At 47.8% G+C, this 16,917-nt stretch overlaps 1 protein-coding gene across 1 annotated transcript in view; it reads left to right on the plus strand.

Moving 5' to 3' along the window:
- EDC3 (enhancer of mRNA decapping 3) overlaps window positions 1–16,910 on the plus strand; it is a 54,744-nt gene extending 37,834 nt beyond the window's left edge. Inside the window, exons 5-7 of the mRNA XM_010843352.1 lie at window positions 7,303–7,456; window positions 12,740–12,957; window positions 15,526–16,910. Of these exons, the coding sequence (XP_010841654.1) occupies window positions 7,303–7,456; window positions 12,740–12,957; window positions 15,526–15,860 (707 nt within the window). The 3' untranslated portion in view covers window positions 15,861–16,910. The remainder of the gene's footprint in view (window positions 1–7,302; window positions 7,457–12,739; window positions 12,958–15,525) is intronic.
- Window positions 16,911–16,917: the final 7 nt, after the last annotated feature.

The raw sequence follows: 16,917 nt of genomic DNA on the forward strand, positions 1-16,917 counted from the left end.
TGTTGCTGCACAGGTTGCCCTAACGGACCTTGGAGATAGCCCATTCCAGTGGACGTTCATGACTGCCATGCTGTCATCAGTCTAGGCTCCAGACTTGTATGTTAGGTGCCTTTGGAAAGCCCCAGGGCACAGTGACCGGGGTCCACACTGGCCAAGTCATAATGTCCATTCATACCAGGCTTCAGAACAAGGAGCATGTGATTGAGGCCCTCTGCAGGACCAAGTTCAAGTTCCTTGGCCGCCAGAAGATCCATATCTCCAAGAATTGGGGACTTGCTAAGTTTAATGAAATTGAAAACATGGTGGCAGAAAAGTGGCTCTTCTTGAATGGTTGTAGTTAGATACATCTAACTACATCCCTAATCGTGGCCCTCTGGACAAGTGGTGGGCCGTGCACTCACGAGAGCCTTGGTGCTGCCCCTCCTTACTCATGCTCACCAGTAGATCCTGCTTTCCTGTCAAGGAAATGTAGAAAGCAGCCAGTGCCATGCCAAGCTTCCAATTATTGTTCAGTCAGTAGTGTGAATTGCAGAGACATTCGCAGTAAAGTTACTTCAAAGCATCAACATTTATAAAATTTTTGCTAGGCACTAATTTTTCTGGATCCTCTGGGTAAGTCATTGTCCGTCAGGGGCCTTAGGATATAGGGTAACCAGATGTGTAAACAAGTAAATTATGGAGGTGTATGCAAGATTTAGAGATGGCAGAAAGGGGAGGGGAAGGAGAAACATTATGATCGATGTCATAGTATTGGGTGTTCAGGGGTATCGACTATCCTGGGCACCATTCTAAGCTCTTCATATGCTTATCACAGTTTTCGTAGCATCTCTGGGGTTACACTGTTATACCCTTTTTATGTATATATTTTAAAGTTTATTTGTTTTTGGCTGCGCTGGGTCTTCATTGCTGTGTGCAGGCCTTCTGTACCCGTGGCAAGTAGGGGCTACTCTTGCGGTGTGCAGGCTTCTCGTTGGGTGGTTTCTCGTGGAGCATGGGCTCTAGGCATGCAGATGTCAATAGTTGTGGGCTTAGTTGCCCTGTAGCATGTGGGATCTTCCCAGGCCAGGGATCAAACGCGTGTCCCCAACACTGGCAGGCAGATTCCTATCCCCTGTGCCGCCAGGGAAGTCCCAGAGTTTTAAGAGTTTAAGTTCAAACTAAGGGCTAGGGAGTCTGGAGCCATCACATTACGGTCTGACACCTGAGTTTTGATCAAGGTACCAGTTTGTCATTTTAAAAACTGAATTGGTCTCTGCAAATGTGACTTTTTTGCTATTATATGCTCTTTGCCATTTCATAGCCACAAGTGTCTAGCCAGGCAAGGAACGAGTTGGATTTCAGTGTATCCACCATCCTGCTTGAATTCAGTGTATCAAAGCTAAGTTAGTTATTCACTCTCACCCATATCTTTTACTCCTTAGTTTCCCATTTCTTTCAGTGGAATCACTATTCTTTTAAGTGTCCAGCGTGAAACTTTGTGGCCATCTTTCCCTCTTCCTTCTCATAAAAATTCATGACTAGAAAGAACCCTGGAGGCCATTTTTTTCTAATTTAATAGCACACTGATTCCTTCTGCAGCAGTTTTGACAAGGAGTTTACCTCTATCCTCAGTATTCATTGACTCCAGATTCTCTTCTTCATGTGTGGCCCTTGAAATTGTCATGATCTTCTAGTTTATGGTGCTACCCTGCAGGCTCCCTTTGTCTCTTGAAATCAGTTCTGCATAATGTCATCCTGTATGAAACAACCTGACATCTGGCCCGCCCACCATTCTAAGCGAGTCCTGTGGTAGGCCTTGGGCTCCTGCCACACCCATTCCAGCCCCTGGAACTTTGTTCGTAGCCCCTCCCCCACCCTGGGTGTGCTCTCTCTTTTATCTTTGTGACTAGGATTCTGCCTGTCTTTCAAGTGTGGTTCAGATTGAGGATTTGACACTTCCTGCAACTCCTGGCTTGAAATCCACATTTTACACTTGTGGTCAGGATTGTGTTCTCTGATATTTGTACATATATTTTTTTTCTTCCAGCTAGATTGTAAGACTAAGAATGTGGTTTGTTCTCATATTCTTTTTATTTATTCTGTTTCCTGCCGTTCCCCACCCTACCACTGGCTTGATGTATTACTACATTTGTAAACATTTGTTGATCATGTTTGGATCTTTCTTTTTTCTCCCCGACTTAAAAAAAAATTTTATCTATTTGTGGTTGTGCTGGATCTTGGTTGTGGCCATGTGGGATCTAGTTCCCTGATCATGCTCTTCATTGGGAGCGTGGAGCGTGGAGTCCCAGCCACACTGGACCACTAGGGAAGTCCCTCCCCAACTTTTTATATTGAAAAAAATCAGAATTTCAGAGAAGTTACTAGAATAATAGAATGAACAAATGTGTGTCCTTCATTTAGATGCACCAGTTAACATTTTGCTACATTTACTTTATAGAAATACATAAACACACACCCCTGAACAACTTGAGATTTAGTTCATTATATTTTGTTTTTTACATTTCACCCCTACTTACGTATGTATTCAACAGGATGTTGCTCTCTCCAGTCACACTACAAGTTTGCTCTCAGAAAATTTAAAATTAATACAGACGTATTATCTAGTATGCAAAGCTTTGCTGTTGTCCCAATTATGTCCTTTATAGTTGTATTTTTAATCAACCGTTGCGTGTTACATTTATTTGTCAGATCTCTTTCGTGTCCTTTAATCAGGATAGTTCCCACAACTTTTGTTGTCTTTTGTGATACTGACGTTTGTGAAGAGTCTAGACCAGTTGATTTGTAGAATACCCCTTAGTTTGGATATATTGTTTCATTCTGATGTGTTTCGTGTTAAACATTTTTCCAGGAGTTTGGTGGCGCTCTGTCTCTTGTGGGGTGTCACATCATAAGAGGACACAGCATCAGTTTGTCCTTCCCTGAGGCAAGTTTGATCTCTTGGTAAGGTGTTGTCCAACAGATTTCTTCTTTGTAAAGATACTTTCCCCTTTGTAATCAGTGAGTCATCTTTGTTAGGAAGTCCTTTACCTCTTGAGTCCAAAGCTTGTTCCACTAGAGCTTTAACCTGAAGGAATGAGGTCCAGTGAGGCTAGGAGGTTGGTCTTGTTGTTAATGGGGGAAGGAACAAGTGGGGAGTCAGAAACATCTTACCCACACTTGCCTTTGGTTACAGCTGGACTCTTATCCAGCTGCAGAATGGAATGCCCCGAGGCTGTTGCACAGGTTTCCTTCCCATTCATTCGTGAATTCAACACACACTTCTGTAGCCCCTCCACTAGGCACTGTGCTAGCACTGAAGGCACAGTGGGAAAGGGGATATGGCAGTGAACAAGGCAGAGTCACTGCCCTCGTGGAGCTTACAGTCTAGCAGAGTAGATAGTCCAAAAGGAAGGCAAAAGTTACTTACAAATTGTATTAAGCACAATGAAGGAAGTAAGCAACATGCTGAGACTGGGGGATATTTAAACTGAGACCTGAAGAAGGAAGAATCAGCCATGTGTGGTGTGGAGGAGCATTGAAAGAGAGAGGAGAATGCCAGAAGAGGGAAAGCATGTGAGGGAACGAGCTTCCTAGGCCCACAAGGAACCTGGAATACTCAGGACCCAGAGGCAGCCAGATGCCTGGAGCCTCTGGGGTTGAGTTCCAAGGTAAAGGAGCTGTAGTATGCGGGGCCAGATCATGGGAGGCCTTGTGGACTCTTATAAAGAATATTAGGAGTACTTAGCTTTCTTGTAACAAATTCTTCTTTCAAAGATACACCTGACACCAAATTGCGTTTTATGGCAGCCTTAATATACGTCTTCAGGGGCTGTCTGTACATTGTGGGTCTGAAGGTGTGAATTTACCAGTGGTTTTATACTCCAAAAAAGAGCTCATGATATCGCCACCCAGTTATGTGACCACCACAGGGTGGAATAAGAATTCATACTCCTAGAGAAATCCCTGTGCCCGTAACTGAGCTCTGCTCCTCATTGATAAGACATGGGATACACACAGCCTTTCCAAGTATGAGGCCCTGCCAGTGTGAGGATTGAGTTTGGATTGGAGAGGACACTTTGCCGTGGGTAACACTTTTCTGTTACGCAACAGAAAGGCTGGGAGTTTTGAAGGAGTGGGAGGGATGTACGTGCAGAGGCTGTGGAGGAAGACCTGACACGGCACTGGAAGGCTTCTGAGGGTGGGGAAGTACATGGAGGGTGTGAGGGCATGTCCGCATGTCCTTAAGGGAGGGAAAGGCCCCAGATGGTGTGTGCTGAAAGGAGCAGTGTGAAAGAGACAGAGACATGAAGAAGGGGCAGCGTACATGACGCTGGGCCTCGGGGCTTCACGGCCCTGCCTCCCCGTCTGTGGGGCAAGCTGTGCGGGGAGGAAGTGTCTTCTCTCCTGGCCTGTACTGGGTGTGCTTAAGCCGTTTTCCTTGATACCCTAAGGTTAATCAGATCCTAAGAAGGGCTCTGCTTGTCACGAACTGGCTATAATTATCTCTCTCTTATTTCACCGACAGCTGTAAAGAACATATTAATATTAAGAGAAGCCCTACCCACTACTGTTATTGCCTTGGTTCCCAAACAATTAACATCCACCTTCCAACCCAAACATAATTGGGCTTGGCCCGTGTTCAGGCTTCTGCAGTGTTATTGTTCGCACTTCACACGCTAGGTTCTTGGTGTCCTTCCTTCGGAGTTTATTTTATTCCCTCTGCTTGTTTCTGATAAGCCAGTCTGCCTGTTGGACTTTGTGCGTAAATGTTGAAAAGGAACATTTTGTGGTGCTGGCATGTTCCTTTTAGAGAAACAGAGTAGGGTACAGTGAAGTCCTGGACGCTGTGACTGGTAGACTGAACAGAAAGGATTCCTGGCCAGATCTTTCCCTGGGCTACAAAATGTGCCAGTTCATCAGGGCCCCTTCCCCTTGGCACACATCAGTGAGATGTAATAGACACGGTTTCCGGCTGCAGTAGCCAGCCGTCTAGAGTAGGGTAAGCTCTCCTCCCGCTGTGCCATCAGCCTTGTACCTCTAGGAACTGTGAGGAGAAAGCAGAAAATGCTCAGTCTGCCCTCGGAGAGCCCTCAGAACTGGAGAGGAGGCACCTGCACGTGTAGCACAAGACCTAGTTCCAGAAAGAAAGTTCAATTAGTGGAGGGGCAGGCACAGGATGCACTGCCCTGGCCTGTTTCAGATTCACCAGAAAGGGAATAAGTAGGCAAAGAGCTGCACGGACTGGAGGGAAAGCTCGCCTTGCGTGACTCTGCAGGTGAAGAGGGTGTTTGAAGTAGGCAGGTGCATGACTTGTCTGACAGGTTTAGGGTTGTTAGTGTCTTAGGATTCCTGAGAATTCATTCACCCTTTTCCACACTGCTATCAGTGGTTCCCAATTAGTTCTGATAATATGTGCATGTCTGAAACCAACCATAATAAATGGCTGTTTAATCGGCTGTTGACATGCAATCAGGCTACAGCCCCCAGCATCAGCATCTGGGGTGTCAATGGCTCACTTTTCAGAAGGGGCAAGGGGCGAGGCTCGGCTCACTGCCTGTCATGTCTGCTCCCAGCAGGATTAGGACTCAGACAGGTGGAGGAGCTCAGTTAACCAACAGGACAGTGTTCGTTTTGACATGGAGATGGTTTTTATTATTACATTATTATTTTGCCTTTCCTTGAGAGAATACAGACATGGGTACTGTAAGTTCAGTCTTTATGCTTGGGTTTCTGTTGTTAAAATGTATAGCCACAGCCTGATTCTCTGTGGTTTTAGGGATCTATGTAGGCAGGACTGGATAATGGATAGAACCTCAGGAAATTTCTCCTGAAATCATCAGTGAGGAAGAGAAATTTTTCTATAGAGGGCTCTGGAACCAACAGGATGGCGATGAACTTTCTGATGAAAACTTCTGCCTTAGAGTTCAGTCACACAAGAAACGGTAGATTGGCATCATTTATACGTTTGAGTACCTGATGAGATCTTGCCTCTATTGGTAAATAAATACAGCTGAGATGACAGAACTGAGGTGGGGGTCGAGGAAGGAAGAGGCTTATATCCCTACTTTGAGGGGTTTACATTCCAGTACAGATGAGGACACAGGATCTAAAAAGGCACCTGAGGGACTTCCATGAGAGTCCAGTGGTTAAGACTCCACGCATCCAATCCAGGGGCCCCAGAGTACATCCCTGGTCAAGGAACTAGATCCCACATGCCAGCAGCCAAATACATTTTTAAAGTGGTGTGGGGGGCATGTGATCCATCCAGACAAAACTAGATACATGCAAAATCCCTTGATAACTTGCTGATTGGAACCTGTGTTTCTGTCTCTGAGCCCAGGGCTCACTGGCAGAGAGTTTGCTCCCTTGGCAGTCCAGTATCTTTAACCTTTGTAAGGTGGCCTTGGAGGTCAAGGCAAAAGATCACAGTTTTTGACTTTGCTGTTTCTTTCCTATCCTGGTTTTCTGGGCTCTGAAACAGCACCTTGCTCCTGGACATGTAATGCTATAGACTTCTTCAAGTGTACCGAGCTGCTGAAGACTTTGACCTCGTAAAACCAAGTGTTTTTGATGGTGTACTTTCAGTGACTGTGGTTTTCCCTAACCTTTATTAGTTGCAATTCGTTTATAGTGAGTAAAAGATTTCTTCTCAGTAGCTTAAAGCAAACCATAGGTTACTTTCCATGTACTCTTTCTCTTTGGTAAGAGTTTTAGGTTACAGTCACCCAAAGGGGGAGAAAACAACAAATTATTCGAGAAAGCAAGTTTCTAGTTGAATTTCTTTGGCCAAACAGAAGGGCTAAGTAGAGGAGAGTAGGAGGAAGAGGATGTGGGGAGCAGATGGGGTGAACAGGTCATCCTGCCTAAAAATTGAATAGCTCGGACCAGAGGGTCAGGAGGGTTAGCAAGTGTCTTTTCCACTCTAGGCAAGAATAAGGGGTCTGCTTATGAGGAAAAACCTCACAGCCAGGAGGGGCATTTCCCCTACTTTGAGAAAAGCATGTTGTAATGTGGTTGGCAGCCTTTTCTTGATAGTACCAGGTACATGTTGGTGGATTTGGCCTCTTCATGGTCTAAAGGTAAACTTCTAAGAGAGGTTAAGTTCACCCCGGCTCTGTGGTAGCCTGAACAGGTTGTTACGTAGTTCCACATCGACTGCTTGAGCTCTGGAGAGCTGCATAGCATGCCTTTGTCTTGGACTATGCAAATGGGCTGAAGAGGGTCAGTCTTAAAGTCTTGGCTTTCGCGGATCAACTTCACTATTTGAAGAACTGGTTTCCTGTAATCACTTTGCCTTTTTCCTCACCTCCTTTCAAACTGCAGACTCTGGCCTGGTTGTCCCAAGTATTTCCTACGAGCTGCATAAAAAGCTGTTGGCTGTGGCTGAGAAGCATGGCTTGACTCTGGAGCGGAGACTGGAGATGACAGGCGTGTGTGCCAGTCAGATGGCATTGACCCTGCTCGGAGGACCCAACAGGTAAATGCCCGCAGGAGGGGGGTGGGGGTGAGTGTGGGATGATGCTGCTCTGCCTCGGCGCCCCCATGGTGCCTCACACACGCAGGGGTTCTGCTGCTGCTCCTCTAACGCGAGTCTCTGTAAAGTCACTTGCCGGGACGCCACACAGCGTTTGTTTGCCACTCTCACCCTGTCCTGGGAGTCCTTGTTATTCTTCCAGTGCTTACGCATGCTCAGTCGTGTCTGACTCTTTGTGACCCCACGGACTATAGCCCTCCCTCCAGCTCCTCTCTCCATGAGGATTCTCCAGGCAAAAATACGGGAGTGGGTTGCCATGCCCTCCTCCAGGGGATCTTCCCGACTCAGGGATTGAACCCGTGTCTCTTAATGTCTCCTGCATTGTTGGCAGGTGGATTTTTTTTTACCACTAGCACCACCTGGGAAGCCTCTTCTCCAACAAACCACTCTTTGATTCTTCCTTCCTGGAAGCAGTTGACTCTAAGACTCCTGCCAACTAGCAGAGGCTTGCCTTCTAACCTCCAGAGACCCAGTTTTGGTACAGCTGAGTGATAGGGAACTGCTGAGGGTACTTCAGTAATGCTGTTGCTGCTACTGCTAAGTCACTTCAGTCGTGTCCGACTCTGTGTGACCCCACAGATGGCAGCCCACCAGGCTCCCCCGTCTCTGGGATTCTCCAGGCAAGAACACTGGAGTGGGTTGCCATTTCCTTCTCCAGTGCATGAAAGTGAAAAGTGAAAGTGAAGTCGCTCAGTTGTGTCCGACTCCTAGCGACCCCATGGACTGCTGCCCACCAGGCCCCTCCGTCCATGGGATTTTCCAGGCAAGAGTACCTGAGTGGGTTGCCATTGCTATAACATGATTAGTTTTGTGTTTAAAAACTTTGGCTGAGTAGATTAGCAGAGACAAGATTGGAGGCCATGAGACCAGTTAGAAAATTGTAACAGAAAACTGAGCCAGGGGCCAGGTGATGATAGTCCCAAGTAGGGAAGAGGGGATCAGAGGAGTAGATAGATGAGGGAGCTTTTTAAGGTAAAATCAAGAGGCAGGGTATTGAGTGGATATGAAAGGTGATTGAAAATAAAGTGTCAGTGATCACTGAGCTTAAAGCGTCCTAGCCTGAACGCTGGGCTAGACAGTGACAGCAGTCACTATGATAAGGAATGTGGGAAGAGGAGCAGGCATGGAGGAGGTGGTAGGTTTTGTTTTGGATATGTTGAGTTTAGGACTGTGAGACATGCAGATGGACTACTAGCAATCTGGATCTGAAGTTTAGAAAAAGGTCTGAGCAGAAGATAGAGATCGGAAGTCATCAGCTGGTATGTGGTATAAGAATAGGCAGGCTCCGTTAAGGAGAAGGTGTGAAGAGTGGAAAGGGCCCGGGGTGGAATTCTGGGAAACATCAGCATTAAAGCCTAGTTAAGAGATGAGCCTTCCAGAATAGCTAAGAAAGTTTAAAGCCAGAGAGGTAAGAGAACCAAGAGGGCAAGGCTTAAGAACCAAAGAAATAGTGTTTAAGGAATAAAGGAATGGTTAGCAGTGGTGATGCTGAGCGAGCAAGCACATTTAAGGTTGACAGGTGTCTGCTGGATTTGTCAGCGAAGAGGAGGACATTGCTAGTCTTGTGGGAGAGTTGTGGCTAAGGTGATCCACACTGACAGTGAGGTTCCCCTCCTTGCTTCTCCACCCCTCTCCCTGTAGAGTTGTGTTCATCCACCTTGCCCCTTGACTTAGGCCTGCTTTCCTACCCGGATCTCTGGCCTGGCCTGGGGAAGAGCCAATGGAGACCGCAAAGGAGGAAATAGTGCAAGTTGCCCTCTGCAGTATATCATGCTCTTGGGTCTGCTGACCATTGAACCTCCTCCCAGAGCAGCCACTGGGGCAACCCTTGGAATAAGCTCTTCCTGCAAGTATTTGAGGCCATTAAGTGGCTTCCCAGAAATAGCAGTTTGGGGGCAGGACCTGAATGTCCTTCTTAAGTCCATTCCTCTTTGTGGAATGGACTTCTTGTGGTTGACTATCCTTGTGCCTGTCTGTTCTTTCAGTGTCTGAGCTCTCAGAAGGGCCAACAGTACTGTTCTTTGCAACAGTTGCTGGCTTTCCTTTGAGGAAGATACCTCCGTAATCACTTTCACGTATGTTAATTGTTCAGTCATGTCCGTCTCTTTGAGACCCATGGACTGCAGCACACCAGGCTTCCCTGTCCTTCACCGACTCCTGGAGCTTGCTCAAATTCATGTTCATTGAGTTGGTGGTGCCATCCAACCATCTTGTCCTCTGTTGTCCCCTTCTCCTCCTGCCTTCAATCTTTCCCAGCATCTGTCTTTTCTGATGAGTTGGCTCTTCGCATCAGGTGGCCAAAATATTGGAACTTCAGCTTCAGCATCAGTCCTTCCAATGAATATTCAGGGTTGATGTCCTTTAGGATTGACTGGTTTGATCTCCTTGCAGTCCAAGGGACTCTCAAAAGTCTTCTCCAATACCACAGTTCAAAAACATGAGTTCTTTGCACCTTCTTTATGGTCCAGCGCTCACATCCATACATGACTACTGGAAAAACCATAGCTGACTAGACAGACCTTTGTTGGCAAAGTAATGTCTGCTTTTTAGTACACTGTCTAGGTTTGTCATAGCTTTTGTTCCAAGGAGCAAGCGTCTTTTAGTTTCATGGCTGCAGTCACTATCTGCAGTGATTTTGGAGCCCAAGAGAATAAAGTCTCACTGTTTCCATTATTTCCCCATCTATTTGCCATGAAGTGATGGGACTGGATGCCATGATCTTAGTTTTTTGAATGTTGAGTTTTAAGTCAGCTTTTTCACTCTCCTCTTCCACGTTCATCAAGAGGCTCTTTAGTTCCTCTTTGCTTTCTTTGCCATAAGGGTGGTATCATCTGCATATCTGAGGTTATTGATATTTCTCCCAGCAGTCTTGATTCCAGCTTGTACTCACCAACCCAGCATTTCGCATGATGTACCCTGCATATAAGTTAAATAAGCAGGGTGACAGTATACAGCCTTGACGTACTCCTTTCCCAATTTGGAAGCAGTCCGTTGTTCCATGTCCAGTTCTAACTGTTGCTTCCTGACCTGCATACAGATTTCTCAGGAGTCAGGTAAGGTGGTCTGGTATAGCCATCTCTTTAAGAATTTTCCACAGTTTGTTGTAATCCACACAGTGTAGTCAATGAAGTGTAGCTTTGGTGTAGTCAGTGAAGCAGAAGTAGATGTTTTTCTGGAACTCTCTTGCTTTTTCTATGATCCAATGGATGTTGGTGATTTGATCTCTGGTTCCTCTGCCTTTTCTAAATCCAGCTTGAACATCTGGAAGTTCTCAGTTCACATACTGTTGAAGCCTTGCTTGGAGAATTTTGAGCATTACTTTGCTAGCCTGTGAGATGAGTGCAATTGTGCGGTAGTTTGAGCATTCTTTGGCACTGCCTTTCTTTGGGATTGGAATGAAAACTGACCTTTTCCAGTCCTGTGGCCACTGCTGAGTTTTCCAAATTTGCTGGCATATTGAGCGCAACACTTTAACAGCATCATCTGCAGAGTGATGTGAAGTACCATGGTATGTTAAGTATCATGCATTTTTTCACTGTGCCTTCACAATAGCATTTAATTTGCTCCTCGTTGCTTCACCTTGAAGATAAATAGTAGACTGGGTTTTAAAATGAGCAAGCTAGGGCTCAAGAGAGCAGAAAGACTTGGCCCACGTGACACTGGTGGTTCACGGTGAAGCTCGGTCTCCAGTGCCTGGACTCTGACCCCTGCTGTTGGGTCTGTGGGTGTTGTGGTCTGTCTTGAGTTCTCGGATGGGGCATGCCTCTGTGAGAGGAAGCGTTCATTTAGGGAATAAACCCGGGGGAGTCAGATGAACTCTGCAGTTATCTGTGAGCAGGGAGAAGTACTCACCATATTGCCTTACGATGCAAACATGGTGGGGAGAAATGAATGACTTGGTGTATATGAAAGTACACCACCAAATTCCCCTGAATTTATTTGGAGAGTGAGGGTTTCCTCTTTGGCTTGACAACATCTGTCTTCCTCTCTTTGGGGAAAACCCATAAGTGACTGTCCCTGCTCCACCCCAAGCAGGGACCTAAGCCTCTTTCTGGCTGTTCATCTCCCCTGCCTTCCTGCCCGGAGGCAGACAACACTGTCTGGGAGTTGGGCATAGCTCTAGGGCTAATTTTAACCCCCTTATTTACGGCTTCTCTGAGACCAGAGGGGTCTCAGCCTTTCTTTTGGGTTGGGGGGGGTGTCTCCACTTTGAATGGCGTAAAGCTGAAAGTGACTTCATCAGAAGTGAGTGTCCAAGGCAGCTCCCAGCCGGGAAGCCCTTAGCCGTCTGCCTTCTCTGTGACCGGAACTATGATACCAGCATCAGTTGAGCCCTTTCTGTGTCGGTTCCTGTTCAGAGTGCTTTACATCCATTCATCTACCCAGCAGTCTATGAAATAAAGTAGCTCCAGCGTTGCCCTTATTAGCTTACTGGCAGCTCAGAGACGAGAACTTGGACTGGCAACTAATTGAGTATGATTTACAACTACCCTCTTTGGTACTTGCTGTGAGTCTCTTAGGAGTTGAGCCAGAGTAATCCTAGAAGGAGTGGGTCAGAGATTCGTAAGTGAAGGGCTCTCTGGGCAGGTGAAGTAGTTTGAGCAGAACCAAGAAAGAACCTTCAGGTGCAAGAGAGAGTGATGAGACCAGTCTTGCTGCAGCAGAGCAGGCACATTGGGGAAGAAGAGTCAAGAAGGCTGCAGAGGTGGAAAACCTCTTTGCCGAGAAGTGTTTGATGTAATAGGTCCTACAGTGAGAACAAAGTGTTCTTGGTTAGAAAGCAGTGTTCTGGCACTGGTGGTTTACGGAACAAGGTCAAGTGAACTGCCTAGTGTGTGCTAAGCCACCTCAGTCGTGTCTGACTCTTTGCGACTCTGTGGACTGTAGCCTGCCAGGCTCTTCTGTCCACGGGATTCTCCAGGCAAGACTACTGGAGTGGGTTGCCATGCCCTCCTCCAGGGGATCTTCCCGACCCGGGGATCAAACCCAGGTCTCATGTCTCCTGAATTGGCAGGTGGGTTCTTTACCACTAGCACCACCTAAGAGGACACAAAGATGAAGTGTGGGCCAGTGGGAAGGCCACCCTGTGAGCTTGGCCTGTAGTGGATTTTGTCCATCCCCTCTAGAACCTTGGCCCTGAGAGCAGCAGGTGCCAGGGGGTGTCCGGTATAGGGGGCAAAGGTTTGGCAAGTCTCGGCTGATGATGTTCTTTACCTTCTGTTCCAGGCTGAATCCCAAGAATGTTCACCAGAGGCCTGCAGTGGCCCTGCTGTGTGGGCCTCACGTGAAGGGGGCTCAGGGCATCAGTTGTGGAAGGCACCTAGCCAACCACGATGTCCAGGTCATCCTCTTTCTGCCCAACTTCGTGAAGATGCTGGAATCCATTACCAATGAGCTGTCTCTCTTCAGCAAGACCCAGGGCCAACAAGTGTCTAGCCTTAAAGGTGAGCCCTTGCACAGGGTTGGGGAACCCTCAGTGCTTTCTTGGTCTGGTGGCGCCGCCCAGTGGCGACAGGCAGAAAAAGAGTAAAGAGCGCTTTGCTCATGAGTAGTAGTAGAGTCTGATCTGATCTGAGTATTAGAGTCTTAAGGAAATAAATACCTTTGGTGTCGACTTGCCTACTTCCCATCCCTTCACCTTCTTCCTCCTCCCACCACTCAGATGGAGAGGTGGGTATCCATTTATTCGTTTCACAGATAAGTACAGAATGGGTGCTGTTGCTGACACTGGGGATATGGCGATAGATTTTTATTTTTTCTTAATCCATGCTTTTGTGGAGCTTACATTCTGGTTAGGACAGATGACAAGTGACATTTCTCTCAGGTCAGATGGTAGTAAGTGTTATGGAGACAAATAAAACAGGGAAGGGAACTCGAGAATGTTGGAGGGTTGGGTGGAGGGAAGCAGTAGACTTAGACATTTCAGGGTCTGTCATACAGGGCGTGTGGGTCTTTATGTAAGGTTTGAACTTTGAGATGGAGAGTCACTTTAGGAATAAGTAGCAGAAAGATATAATCCAGCTCGGGTTCCAGACGATCATTACGTCTATTGTTTGAGCGCAGACTGTAGACGTGCACAGAATTATTAAGGCTGTTGTAATAATTGGAACGAGAAGTGATGGTGGCTCAGACAGCATGAAAGTGATGAAAGGTGGTTAGTTTCTGAAGCAGTATTGAAGATAAGAGTTTATAGATTGGATGTAAAGGATAAGAGAAAGAGAAGGGTAAGGAATGACTCCAAGGTTCTTGACCTGAGTAACTGGAAGGATGGAGGTGCCATCACAGAGATGGGAAGAGCTGGGGGAGGTTTGGGGAAGAAGAGCAGAAGCCCATTGGATAGGCAGGTGGAAATGTTGATTGATGGAGATGAGTCTGGAGTTAAGTGAAGGGATCCAGTCTGGAGTTACAAGTGTGGGGAGGTGGTATTTAAAGCCGTAATGAGCCTGGATAAGGTATCTTTTAGGAAAAGAGAATAGATAGGTTGTTAGAGTGAGTTCTTTGGATAGAAGTTTAAGGGACCAGCTAAGAGACAGGGAAAGAGTGGTCACTGAAGGAGAAGGAAAGCCTGGAGAGTCTGGTACCTGAAAGACAAGTAAAGAAAAGAGGGTGTGAGCAGCTGTGTCAGCAAGCCTTTCTAGGTTGAGTTCAGATGAAGATTGAGACTTCATCTGAAGTCTTCAGCCACCATCACTTCTCGTTCCAATGATTACCACAGCCTTAATAATTCTGTGTACGTCTGCAGTCTGCACTCAAACAATAGACATAATGATCACCTGGAACCCGAGCTGCATTATATCTTTCTGCTACTTATTCCTAAAGTGACTCTCCATCTCACTCAGACTCAAAGACTTGACTGCTGGATCCAGCAGTGTGGAAGCCCCTAGTGATCTTGACAGGAGCAGTTTCAAGTGGTATGGTGAAACATGGTCTGATTGGAGTGGGTTGAAGTGAGAACAGGGGAGAAGTGGAGCAAGCAAATGTGGCGCAGAGAAAGGGCCTTTCCAGGGATCAGATGGCAAGATGGGGCCAGAACCTGTCTTAACTCGAAGGGAATATGCTATTCCCACTCTCAAAAGCCTCAGGGCTCACAGGGACACCCCCATCCCCACCTGTGGTGGCCTGTTCTGAGACTCTAATTGAGGTATGTCAGTACTTAAGGCTGAGACCTGGGGAGGGATTCTCATATGTGGGTTCCCCCTCTTAAGATCTGTAATATGATGTCCTTTTCCAGGCAGTTATTCTTCCTCAGCTGCCCACAAGGCTTCCTATTCCAGTTGCTCCAGGATGTTTACCCTTGAGTTTGGTCTGATTTCCGCTAGTCTCAGTTTAACCTCTTAGGCTGGTCAGGACTTACATGCTTATTGAGCCATCTGTTCTTACACTGTGCCAGAGGCTTGGTGAGAGCAGAGAAGCCTTTTTACACACCTGGGAGAAGTGAGAGATTCCTTCCCCATTCTTAAGTTTGGGCTGCAAGAAGGACTCATTTCTATAATAGGGTACCAGCAAGGCCAGGCTGTGGGAGCAGGCCAGCCTGGTGTAGAGTGGGCACGCTCTTGCCTATTCACACTTCTTGGGCCAGACAGCAAATGGCAGTCAGCCCAATTCTCATGAGCCCTGGTCACATCCTCCCCCTCAAGGCTGACTTGGTAATAGAGCCCACCTTCCCAGAGCTTATAATTTACCAGGAAGTTAGATGTGCAGAGGAGGCAGGGGCATCATGTCCTGAGAAGCTCTGCTCACCCAGCAGCACGACAGTGCTTCAGCCTGGGAGCTCCACGAGGACAGTGGTCCATCGGGTTGACATACCCTTGGTCTCCAGCACCTAGCCCAACCAGGTCTTGGAACTCCCAGAGCCTGAGTCCCGGCCCAACCCTGAAAAGCCTGGCCTCTGCAGAGGCATTGGAGTGGTGTCTGAATAAGACACTCTTGGTTGGGGTCACCGAGGTTCTTGTCCCAGCCTGGACTGCTCTCTACTTTATAGGGGTTACAGATGGCACTCTTTCCACCTGCAGATCTGCCCACTAGCCCGGTGGACCTGGTGATCAACTGTCTGGATTGCCCCGAGAATGCCTTCCTGCGGGATCAGCCCTGGTACAAGGCAGCTGTGGCCTGGGCCAACCAGAACCGGGCACCAGTACTCAGCATAGACCCGCCTGTGCATGAAGGTGAACAGGGCATCGATGCCAAGTGGTCACTGGCTCTGGGCCTGCCTCTGCCTCTGGGGGAGCATGCGGGCCGTGTCTATTTGTGCGACATCGGCATTCCCCAGCAGGTCTTCCAGGAGGTGGGCATCAACTACCACTCGCCCTTCGGCTGCAAGTTTGTCATCCCACTGCACTCTGCCTAGAAGGGCTCTGGGTGGGCTGGACCTCGTAGTCCCCTGCTGCTCCTGACACTGAACTTGACAGCGAACGCCTTAAGGATGTGAAGCTTCATGGACCTGTTGTTAAATTTCTTCTCTTTTCATTTTGTTTCTTTGAAAGAACAGATCATATTTAAAACTGACCTGTCACGTGCCCTGAGCCAGGGAAGGCTTTCCCCTTGGGGGCACGGGGCGAGTGGCAGGCTTAAGTGCACAGTGGCTCCAGGCATCTCTACACTCGGCCCCCTGCATGGTCAGGTGCGGCTTTGTTTACAGACATAGGCAGCTCACAGACCGTATGTCAGGTTACAGCCACTGGGCCTGGGCCGACGCCTCACGGGGTGGGTCAGCCCTGTTTGGGGGTCTGTGCTGGCTCTGGTCCAGAGCTTGTGGCTTTGTCTCCCCGCTTCCTCCAGCCAAGCAGCCCTTCCTCTGATCATGTAGAACTGGCTGCACTGCCGCTGTCTGCTAGAGGGCAGACTTGCATTCTCGGTTCAGTTTGAGGGCTTTGAGGCCTTCCCTGAGCCCCATCGCAAGATGATGGGGGCTTTGACCCTTTCTCCTGAGCTGATCAAGTTTTATGCTAGGTTTTTTTTTTTCCCGAGGGTCCTTCCTCGTTTCCACTCCATCACTCTGAGAGGCAGGGAAGGGGCGCAGGGTGGCATCTGAATGGTGTTACTGTATTGGGATTTTTTTTTTTTAACTGTTTTTCTGTTGTCTTCAGCACAGGTAGTATAAGCTTATGTTACTGTAGAACCACAGTGCCCATCTTGCCAGCAGTGCCCCCGAATCCCATACTCTCTAGCTGGGGACTGAGCCTTTGCCTAGTCTGGGGCCAGACCCCTCAGGGTGCAGCTTTAATGTTCAGTATTGGGGAGGCCCCTGGGGGAGCCTGGTGCTGAACCAGAAGAGGCTCCCTGGTGCTTCTGTCCTAAGCCACCACTCCCGCCTCCTCTTTGCCTGCACACACACCCCTGCTCTCCTGCCCCCTCTGCCCTTCCCCTGAAATGGTCCCTTGCAGCTGTAGGCGCATGTCCCTCCA

This window comes from Bison bison, unplaced genomic scaffold (genome assembly GCF_000754665.1).
Source record: "Bison bison bison isolate TAMUID 2011002044 unplaced genomic scaffold, Bison_UMD1.0 scf7180017864181, whole genome shotgun sequence".
NCBI classification, from domain to species: domain Eukaryota; kingdom Metazoa; phylum Chordata; class Mammalia; order Artiodactyla; family Bovidae; genus Bison; species Bison bison.